This window comes from Perna viridis, chromosome 5 (assembly GCF_037379345.1).
Source record: "Perna viridis isolate PV_CMFRI_1.1 ecotype Kerala chromosome 5, ASM3737934v1, whole genome shotgun sequence".
NCBI classification, from domain to species: domain Eukaryota; kingdom Metazoa; phylum Mollusca; class Bivalvia; order Mytilida; family Mytilidae; genus Perna; species Perna viridis.
The window spans coordinates 26639324-26651463 of NC_142449.1; the positions used below are offsets into that span (position 1 = coordinate 26639324).

The window sequence follows — 12140 nt, forward strand, 5'->3', positions numbered from 1 at the left end:
TTTGTTTAGTTGGCTACATTGTGTATGGAGAGAGTCTCTGTTCCATGTGTTTTAGGATTTTGACATATTTGAATGATTCCATTGTTGACAATTTGGTATTTTTTTTCGCAGATATTTAGATTGCCACAAGAGTTCTGAATGGAATCAAATGAAACATGCTTAATTTTTATTATATATTCACATTGTGCATAATCTATTTTAGATTTTGTTCCAAATTATTGACTTAATCATTTATGAATTTAGGGGCATGGGAGTACCCATCTCTCATCCATTACTCTTTGGTCTTTATATGTATTTCATTGTGCACCTCTTACTTTAGATTTTGATTTAGATTAATTAAGAAGTCAAAAGATGCATTTTATCAAATGGGGGATTTAGGAGTATCAATTTACTTAGCATTGCTTACAGTTTTTCTGGTTTTTTTCTTGTATATGTTACATTTCTTATTTCCAGGATAATCTCACTCCTTAAAGACTCCTTAAGGAGTGAGACCTAGGGTAAGGGACATAACTTATGAAATCAGTGATATGTTTGTATTATATTAAATTTCACCAAAGCCTCTCAAGCTTTTGTTTGAAGCAGAATAAAATGAATCCAAGTTAATTGAATGATGTAAAATTCTGAATACAAATGTTCCAACAATTTTTAAGAGTTATGTTTCTTACCCTAGGTCTACCTCCTTAAGTGTACATTTTGATGTAGTTAATATCTACTTTAAAACATGGAACAGTGTTATTTTTTTTTTCAGAGTACTGTGACACCGAGAAAAAATGGCGATATTACAAAGATTTTTGTTACCTAATGAATAAAATGTACTCACGGACTTTCAAACAGGCTGAAGCAGACTGCAATGAGATGCAGTCCCATTTGATTAGTTATCATTCACAGGATGAACATGACTGGGTTAATGAAAATGTAAGTAACATATTCTTGAAAAACCTTAAACCTGCCTAAACTGAACCCTGGAAAAACCTGAAACGTGTGTAAACTTAATCCTAGGAAAAAAACCTTAAACCTTCCTAAACCGAACCCTGGAAAAACCTAAAACCTGTGCAAACTGAACCCGAGAAAAAAACCTTAAAGCTGTGTAAACTAAACCCAGGAAAAACCTGGAACCTACCTTAACCAAAACCTAGAAGAACCTTAAACCTGTCTAAACCAAACCTTGGAAAAAAACTAGACCCTCAAAAAACTTAGAACATGGTAAACTAGACATAAAATGAAGTCCATTTATATCAGTACATTTTGAAGCTGTGTAACAGTTAACACCAGCTTAATGTCCAAACAAAAATCTGATGTCAAAAAATGGTTTTGGTTAATGGTTCCTTGGAGTTCAAGCTTCCAATGTTTGACTGTATTTGGAAGGTTGATAAAGTACTTAATTGGCCATAGTCAAATAAGGACTTCTCACTAAAGGTTTCATTGTATATATATTTTTTTATGCTGCAATCTCCCTATTTGATCAAGTAAAACATATTGACTGTTTATTCATAAGGCTTTAATATGCCAATGTCATATTATCACTTTAAGCCACACCCACTGCTTGAATGTTCACATGTCTGACTGAAAGTGACACACTTTGACACAATAAAACCAGCCAAGTGTTAAAGCTTAGGACACAATGGGACAATGTTTTGAGTCTAAAGCAAAATAATGTTGTTACTTGTTATTATTTGTTAACCACAGTATATATCTTTGTTGCAAATTGAGTCAGTTTATTTGTAAATAAGTAGCACAATCTGTTGTACTTCAACCGATCGTGAATAGATTAACAAATTACATCTGTTTACGTCATCTATATTATTCTGCTCATACGGGAGGCGCCACACAGGGAACGCATTATAAAATTTGTATTGGGAATAACATTCTGCCTTCATGAAAATATTTTTTTTATTGCAGCATAAACATAGTAATAATATCTTGACTTCACATAAAAGGAATAAAAGCATGAGGCGAAGAAACGGGGGTAACTGCGAGGCCTCAGAGTAACCCCATTTCTTCGCCTCATCCTTTTATTCCTTTTTATTTGACGTGAAGACACTACTATTGTCTATTTATCTGTTAATCAATTTAATTAAAATTAGACCTATCAGTTGTTCCATTCAATCACTGCATGTCTAATTTTAATTAAATTGTGTCTGTTCATATAGATAAATTTATATCAATGAACTGACCATGAACTGGCACACAGCCTAAATAAGCAATACCCTCTGGGTCCTCTACAGATTCTACTGCATAGGATCATAACTCTTCTTAAGGAGGTAGACCTAGGGTAAGGGACACAACTCTTACAAATAATTGGAACATTTGTTTTCAGCATTTTACCACAATGTCATATAAGCATCATAGTAACTTGGACTGATTTCATTCTGTTTGAATTGAAAGCTTGATAGGCTTTGGTGAAATTGATTGATTCAGTGTTGGGGTTTAATGCCCGAGCAGTAATATTTCACCTCACTGATTTCAAAAGTTATATCCCTTACCCTAGGTCTATCTCCTTTATTTGCATTATAATTATTGTTAAACATTATAGAACAGAGTTATTAAGAGAAGTATTGAAAATTTATTGGTATAGCTTTGAATTTTTTTTTTGCATTTTCAGATACTACAGAAATTTAATTCATGGATTGGTCTGAATAGATTATCTAAAGCTAAAGACGGTTACAGGTATAACGAGCAAGGCAGCATGTGCAAATTCATGATTTTGCTGTTGTTTTCTTGCTCATGAAAATAAGATCAATTTTACTTAAGAATAGAAACAATTACGTATTAGTTTTAAGAGTAAGATACATATGTATTTGTCCCTGGAGGTATTTAGACTAATTTTTTTTCAACATTGAATTTTAATATTTTTAAATTTATAGAGAGGGCTTTGTTGCAAATCCCAAGATCCCATATCTGTAAAAAAATATTTGTATTCCAAATTTCCTTATTTAGATTACAACCACTCGAGGTATTTTAATTAAATTTTATAGAAAGGTTAAGCATTATATGTACATTACCGTAAAGAGGTCTTACAGCTGTTGGAATATTCCAAAGGGAGATAGTATTGAAGTTCAAAACAAACAATTTTGATTGAAATCATTTAAAGTTAAAAGGTAATTCACAAGCTTAAATTCTAACACTTTTTCAGCCAGGTGAGATATTGCAATCACTTGGTGTTCATCATCGTTGTCGTCATCCGTCATCATTAACAATTTATCAAAACTCTATTCCTCTGTTACTACTTAACCAATTAGAACCAAACTTGGTATGAATGTGTCTTGGGGTATCCTTCATAGAACTGAAGTGGGGATTTTTTATTAAAAACATGGCCACCATTACTGAAAATAGAACATACGGGTCAGACAGAATTTTGTTTGCATATATCTCCAAAAACGTTAGGTTTAGCCAAATTCTGATAGGGGAAAGTGTTCAGTATAATATGATTTATCTGTAGTCAAATTTTTGTTTTTATCTGTGAAGGTCTCACTCACCACTTCTAACGTTTCCATGACTTTACATGTTAAAAAAGTAATTTTCAAAGTTTCACTGTGAATTCCCAGGACAAATGACATTGTAAAGTTGCATACCGTTGCAAAGCTTGGAAAATAAGGCTTCCAAAATCATTATGATAATGGTATGATCATTGTAGAAATTCTTCACAAAATTTACTTGAATAAATAATACTGAAAATCCACATTTTTACCTGTTCTGCTAACTGACAGCATGGAGGCAAATTACTCACACATGTAAACAATATTCATACACTTTTGTAGTTAACTACATATATGATTTTAGAGTACACATTCTCAGCTTTATTTTGACTACTTTTAATCATAATACACACAAATAATGCACTTACAATGCATATGTCAAGGTTCAGTGTGTTTTTGGTACTACATAGGGGGGTGGCCATTTGACCCGGAAGTGGCTAGTGAGACCGAAGCCATTTTGGAGTTACTGCCCTTTTTCAACTTTTTTTGCTCTTTTTAATTTTTTTTTTGTTTTAAAAATATTCTCCTCTGACATTGTTGACCAAATAGAACCGAACCTGGTATAAATGTTCCTTTGGGGTTTTCTACATAGATGTGATTTGGGGATTTTTGATGTGTAAATGATTGCCATTACTGAAAATGGAACATAGGGGTCAGACAGAAGTTTTTCACATATATATCTAAAACCTATAGGTTTAGCCAAATTCTGATTCTGTCAATGGGTAAAAGTGTACAGTATGACGAGATCTATTTGTTGTGAAATTTTCTATTTAACCTGTTAAGCCATGTTAGAAGAGTTGTTGCCCTTTTATGATGTTTTATCCCTATTTTATGTGTTATTTCTTTCAAAATCTTTTCCTCTGAAACTACCAGACAAATAAGAACCAATATTAGTATGAATGTTCGTTAAGGTGTTATGCATAGATCTGATAAGGGGATTTTACTAAAAATAGAACAAAGGGGTCTGTCAGAAGGTTTTCTTTTACCTTTCCAAAACTGTTAACTTTAGCCAGTTGCCAAAATGATCCTTATTGTAAGGCCTACAAAAGTCTGCAGGGATCAAAGTTATTGGATGACTCATTGTTAGAGTTATTGCCTTTGAAAAGAAATAACTGTTTTAGCAGTTTTCAGCCAATATTTGGAAAATATAATAGATAGGAACTTTTAATTGACAAAATGATCCTTATGATAATTCCTACCTAAGTCTTTGTGTATCAAAATAGTTGGACATCTCCTTGTTAGAGTTATTACCCTTGATGTGCAAAAATTTAACCAGATGAGCGATTCAGGCTCTTTAGAAAATGGTCATAGCTTCATGAGAACACCAACGCATTCCTTGGAAGATAGCTATTGTTAGTGTATTAATTTTTGCAGTAGCTTTGTTTTGCATATTCTGTAAAGGTGTATTTGCGGGTACATGAATTATTTTTCATGGTTTCAGAAATTGATAAGCATTATGTGTTAAAAATCCAATTCGGCAGGTACTATTTTTCATGCTATTATGTTCACTGTATAAATAGTGAAAATTAGTACATTGCAAAAATTAATAGTTTTTCAGATTTTATTCCCTGTGATAGAATGATTTTTTTTTAGCTCTTCATTTTTTGGCCTTTATTTTATCTACAAGTGTTTTAAAGTAGAGTACTTGGAGTGGTGGTATCACTAAGATTCTTTAATCTACAGGTGTTTAAAGTGGAGTGCTTGAGTGGTAGCATCACTAAAATTGTTTAATCTACAGGTGTTTAAAGTGGAGAACTTGAGTGGTGGTATCACTAAGATTATTTTATCTACAGGTGTTTAAAGTGGAGTACTTAGAGTGGTGGCATCACTAAAATTATTTAATCTACAGGTGTTTAAAGTGGAGTGCTTGGAGTGGTGGCATCACTAAAATTGTTTAATTTACAGGTGTTTAATGTGGAGTACTTAAAGTGGTGGCATCACTAAAATTGTTTAATTTACAGGTGTTTAATGTGGAGTACTTAGAGTGGTGGCATCACTAAAATTGTTTAATCTACAGGTGTTTAAAGTGGAGTACTTAGAGTGGTGGCATCAGTAGAATTGTTTAATCTACAGGTGTTTAATGTGGAGTACTTAGAGTGGTGGTATGGTGGCATCACTAAAATTGTTTAATTTACAGGTGTTTAAAGTGGAGTACTTAGAGTGGTGGCATCACTAAAATTGTTTAATCTACAGGTGTTTAAAGTGGAGTACTTAGATTGGTGGCATCAGTAGAATTGTTTAATCTACAGGTGTTTAATGTGGAGTACTTAGAGTGGTGGTATGGTGGCATCACTAAAATTGTTTAATTTACAGGTGTTTAAAGTGGAGTACTTAGAGTGGTGGCATCACTAAAATTGTTTAATTTACAGGTGTTTAATGTGGAGTACTTAGAGTGGTGGCATCACTAAAATTGTTTAATCTACAGGTGTTTAAAGTGGAGTACTTAGAGTGGTGGCATCACTAAAACTGTTTAATTCACAGGTGTTTAATGTGGAGTACTTAGAGTGGTGGTATGGTGGCATTACTAAAATTGTTTAATTTACAGGTGTTTAAAGTGGAGTACTTAGAGTGGTGGCATCACTAAAATTGTTTAATCTACAGGTGTTTAATGTGGAGTACTTAGAGTGGTGGCATCACTAAAATTGTTTAATTTACAGGTGTTTAATGTGGAGTACTTAGAGTGGTGGTATGGTGGCATCACTAAAATTGTTTTTATCTACAGGTGTTTAAAGTGGAGTACTTAGAGTGGTGGCATCACTAAAATTATTTAATCTACAGGTGTTTAAAGTGGAGTGCTTGGAGTGGTGGCATCACTAAAATTGTTTAATTTACAGGTGTTTAAAGTGGAGTGCTTAGAGTGGTGGCATCACTTAAATTGTTTATCTACGGCATCAGTAGAATTGTTTAATCTACAGGTGTTTATAGTGGTGGCATCAGTAGAATTGTTTAATCTACAGGTGTTTAATGTGGAGTACTTAGAGTGGTGGCATCACTAAATTGTTTAATTTACAGGTGTTTAAAGTGGAGTACTTAGAGTGGTGGCATCACTAAAATTGTTTAATTTACAGGTGTTTAATGTGGAGTACTTAGAGTGGTGGTATGGTGGCATCACTAAAATTGTTTAATCTACAGGTGTTTAAAGTGGAGTACTTAGAGTGGTGGCATCACTAAAATTGTTTAATTTACAGGTGTTTAATGTGGAGTACTTAGAGTGGTGGTATGGTGGCATCACTAAAATTGTTTAATTTACAGGTGTTTAAAGTGGAGTGCTTAGAGTGGTGGCATCACTAAAATTGTTTAATCTACAGGTGTTTAATGTGGAGTACTTAGAGTGGTGGCATCACTTAGATGTTCTGGTTTTCATTTTCAGTTGGACAGATTCATCACCTGTAGACTTTTTACATTGGACTGATGCTAGGCGAAGTACCACAGATAGATGTGTCCAGATTTCAGGAGAATCAGGTATTCTACCTACAGAGGATAAAATGCATCATATTATTTTTATATGTATAGAACCATGAAAAGCATGTAAAGAACATGTGTTTGGGACTTACAAATTATTTCGTGAAAAATAAATGAATAAAATTCATTTGTATGACAAGCCAAAGTGGACAAAAATCAATATTTTGTAATATTAGAAAACGAACTTTTAATATTACAAAATCATTTTTTTTAATATTAGGAAATTTTTTTTAATATTATAAATTCATTTTATAATATTAAAAATTCATTTTTTGTTATTATAAATTCCTGATTTAGTAATATTACAAAGTATCATACATTTTGTAATATTACAAATTGAATTTGTAATATTAGAAAATGAATTTGTAATATTAAAAATCATTTCTTAATATTAGAAAACACCCTTTTTTTTTTATTACAAAATAATTTTTAATATCAGAAAATATTTTTTTAATATTATAAATTCATTTTGTTATATTAAAAATTTGTTTTCAAATATTGCAAATTCCTGATGTAGTAATATTACAAAATATCACATATTTGGTAATATAACAAATTGAATATGTAATATTAAAAAATGAATTTCTGAAATTAAAAGAACCACTTTGCCATATTGCAAAATCAGTCACATTTTTTAATATTACAAAATAGTTTCCTAATATTAAAAAATTATAATTGAATACAACAAATCCATTAGAAAATCAAGTTCTAATATTAAAGATCATTTTTTAATATTAGAAATTCAAACTGAATTTTAATATTAAAAAAAGGGTTTTGTGATATTAAAAATCAAATTTGCAATATTAGAAAATAAATTTGTGATATTAAAAAATCATTTTTCAATATTATAAAATACTTATTTTGTAATATTAGAATATATACTTTTTTGATATTACAAAATCATGAAAATATTTTAATTGTTATAAATACACCTATTGTTATAATATAAACATCTATTGAAATATTTTTGTTTGCATTCAAGAAAGAGGTAACATATAAAATGTTGGCATTCAAGGAAGACACTGATTTGGTAGAAAATCAATTTTTAATATTAAAAAAATGATTTTTAAATATTAGAAATTCAATTGAATTTTTAATGTCAAAAAATGATTTTTTTTATATTATAAAGGGTTTTTTAATATTAGAAATCAAATTTGTAATATTGAAAAATCATTTTTTAATATTAGAAAACACTCATTTTTGTCCACTTTGGCCTGACATACATTGGCTAATTACTCTGGTTTCTTTTATTTTTTGTGGATATTAACGTTCATAGTAAGAGGAAAAATATATTTTGTTAATCCACAAAGATTACTGTTTGCTTAATTTTTTATTTCATGTTCCACTTTGTCCACACAACCAAAAGACTTGGTTCCCAACAAATGAAATTGTACTATGTATGCAAAGAGTATGGTTGCTTAGATATTTGAAAAACCATGTTTTCATACATTCCACACAAAAAAAAAAAACAAAAAAAAAAACATGAATTTTTGTCCTAAACATTTTTGGTTCCATATGTTTTAAATATTTGAAAACAGATGTAATTTTCTGGAGGTAGACCTAGGGTAAGGGAAACAACTTAAAATCAGTGATATGCTTGTATCATATTGAATTTCACCAAAGCCTATCAAGCTTTCATTTGAAACAGAATGAAATCAATCCAAGTTACTTTGATGCTTACCATGAGATTGATGTAAAATGCTGAATACAAACATTCCAATGATTTTTAAGAGTTGTGTCCAAGGGTGTGGAAACAGTAAAAAATGCCAGTCATTGACCGATAAATTTTACTAATGACTGATGACCATTTTCCAATATTAGACATAAAAAATTGTCAACCCATATAAATTACTTAGTGTGCATGGTTTTATTAGTGTATAAACGTCCTGTCTACCAGTCTCCTTATTGTTTATTGGAAATTAATTGACAGGTGTGTGTCAATTTTAGTCGATGTGCAGCCACCTGTGACTGTAGCAAAAGCACATGGAACTGAAACTATGAATCAGTCGTAGTTTGTTATTATTAATTCATCGATTGGATTGTTTTAACACAGAAGTCAACAGACCATTTAAATCAATATACAAAATGTGTTCGCAATTTTTTTTTATAAATAATCAACATTTTTTTCATCACTCAGAAGTTTTTGCTGTTTGCCTATGTGATGAAAAAGTCCATGAGATACAATGTTTTATTTACATGTTAGAACATCCACGTGTGGTCGAAACCGAACTCGTTCACTTGCTCTGATATTTTGTAAAAGACAGAGTATGTGATAAAATAACACAATTTTCAATATTTATCTTAAAATAACTACATAAAAACATTTTTTAAAGTTTATTTTCGATCTGAGCATGTAAAAAACTGACACAAACGTCTGCTGGAGTTTGATGAAATGTCCAGTATAGGCTGTCAAAATTTCAGGACCCTTGGTTGTGTCTCTTACCCTAGGTAATTTTTCCTGTGTATGTCATGAATGTTTTTTTATTTGGAGTTAAGTACAAGTCCATATAAAATTCAGACACTGCTAATGGTAAAACTGATTCATGGTGAAGAAAAACTCACCAAACAAACAATGCTATTTCAGTCTATATACGCTATACTTTCACATAACAATAATTATTTCTGCATTCAGATCTGCACTTTTTGGAAAATAATAAAATTGTCTACCTCTAAAATCAACCAAATGAAACCAATCAAGAACAATAACTCTTGCAAAGTGCCAATTTCATGTTCAATCTAGATAATTTTTATCTCAAAAGCGTATCAACCAAATGAAAAACTAAGTCTGGTTATGTGATCAGTAACTGTTTCTGAAGAAGAAATAAAACTGAATTTGGTGGGTTTTTGACATGCATGAATCACCTACTGTCTGATTTTTTGTAAAGACTGCTACTTAAAAAATAAAATTTTTTTTTGGTGTCACCAATGGTTTAAGTAAGTCTATTAGCTTCTTGTCTCCCTCTGTCAGTCAGTCTGTCGTTCATGGTTAAGGGATACTTACTAGTGTAATTTGTAACTCCTAAACTGTTCAACTAATATCATTCAAACTTTGCACAGTGCTTAAAAACATATACCATGATGACTCCAGTCATCAATAAGCTAAATCAAAGGAAGACCAAAGCTAATCCATGGAGTTTATTATGTTGTTTGCTTTGATTATGTTATTAGAAAATTGAATTCTAATACATTGTTTGTGGCATAAATGAACTTCAATCTTTTCCTGATACAAATGAATTTTGTAACAAAATATGATATGCAGAATTATTTTTGCGTCATGTAGACTTTGTACTTTTTCTATCCCTGAATTAACATTAGGTGGAGATCAAGGCGTTTTTATGATCCAGTAAATACCAGGTTTAGATTACTAAATAACTATTAACCATATTTATTTATTAAATCCTTTTTTATTTAAGCCCGATGGTTCACTATTAGTTGTTTCTACAAAGTATCAAATTACATATGCAAGAAGTCTAACAGCACAGCGTATGTAGGAACAACACCTGAACCAAATATCCAAGGAGGGTGTATGCCAGGCTTTATAAGGAGTACCTTTAGTAAGTTGACTGTCTTTTTAGCTCACTTAGTGGAAGGCCATGTGAGCTATTGCCATTACTTGGCATCTGTCGTCGTTGTCCGTCATTAACAACTTTTCAAAACTCTTCTCCTCTGACACTACTTAATCAATTGGAAGCAAATTTGGTATGAATGTTCTTTGGGGTATCTTGCATAGAACTGATGTGGGGATTTTGGATCCATTGAAAAACAGGGCTGTCATTACTAAAAATAAAACATAAGGGTCAGACAGTAGTTTTTCACGTACATCTCCAAAACTGTTAGTTACGCTAAGTTCTTACATGGATAAAAAGTGTTCAGCATGATGAGATCAATCAGTGGTTGAATTTTTGTTTTAATCTCTTAAGTCATGTTGGAATTATTGCCCCTTTTCCACATTTTTTTGTGCTATTTTGAATGTTATTTCCATCAAAAATCTTCTCTGACACTACCGGACCAATTAGAACCAAACTTGGTATCATTGTTCATTGGGGTGTCCTGCATAGAACTCATGTGGGGATTTAGTATCTGCGGAAAAACATGGCTGCCGTTACCAAAGATAGAACATAGGGGTCAGACAGTAGTTTTTCACATTTTATATCTCCAAACCCGTTAGGTTTAGCAAAATTCTTTCAACTGCTGAAATAATTCTTATTATAAGGCCTACATAAATCTCTAAGGATAATAGTTGTCAGACGACTCCTTTTAAGAGTTGTTGCCTTTGAATGGTGAAAAATGACGTTTTTTCTTTTACAGTTTTCGGTCAATATCATGAAAACTATGATAGATAGAAAAAACTTTTAATTGCTGAAATGATCCTAATGATATTCCTACCAAAGTCCTCTTGAGTCACTCTTGAATTGTTGGACAACATCTTGTTAAATTTATTGCCTTTGAATGGCAAAATTTAACCAGGTGAGTGATTCAGGCTCCTGGGAGCCTTTTGTTTATACCTCACACTTGGGAAGTGGGGTATATAGTGATAGGAGTGCCCGTCAATCCTTCCATCCGTCATTGGTCCTTCCATTACACAGCATGGTCCCATCTCTTATCCATTACTCCTCCTACACCATTGAAAGGAATTAAACTAAACTTTCACAGACTCTTTATTACATGTTTCCATTGTATATCTCTTTATTTTAGAATTTGATTCCAGTCAATTTAGGGGTTTAACATATCAAAACTGGAACAGATTGTTTTTGTTGTTTTTCCTATGTACAACTTTGAAAATCATCTTCTCTGAAACCATTCTTCAAAATTTAACTTAAGTTGGCATAATTGTTCCTTAAGGTATCATGCACAAACTGATTTTTGAAATGTTAAAAAACATGGTCACAAGGTAATATTGTTTAGCATCAGAAGACGGACCTATGCTGCAATTTTCAAAATGATTTGTCACCCAGTGTAGAAGTTATCGCCCCTGAAACATTTACAACCTTGAAAATCTTCTTCTCTGAAATCATGTAACAAAATTTGATAAAAGTTGGCACAGTTGTTCCTTAGGGTAACCTTCACAAAATTTTTCATTACTAAAGATAGAACATAGGGATCAAAATGCTTTTTTGTTATTTTTCCCTTAACTGTAGTAGAATGAAAGATGAAAGCTATTCATATGAGAAACATGATATTTTGGCATAATACTGGCAGTAT

The 12140-nt window shown here is 31.6% G+C and overlaps 1 protein-coding gene across 1 annotated transcript in view; it reads left to right on the plus strand.

Annotated features, from left to right (window-relative positions):
- LOC148616871 (macrophage mannose receptor 1-like) overlaps positions 1–12140 on the plus strand; it is a 114466-nt gene that overhangs the window by 72196 nt on the left and 30130 nt on the right. The window contains exons 32-35 of the mRNA XM_088584015.1: positions 749–915; positions 2603–2667; positions 6847–6938; positions 10352–10492. Of these exons, the coding sequence (XP_088440141.1) occupies positions 749–915; positions 2603–2667; positions 6847–6938; positions 10352–10492 (465 nt within the window). The remainder of the gene's footprint in view (positions 1–748; positions 916–2602; positions 2668–6846; positions 6939–10351; positions 10493–12140) is intronic.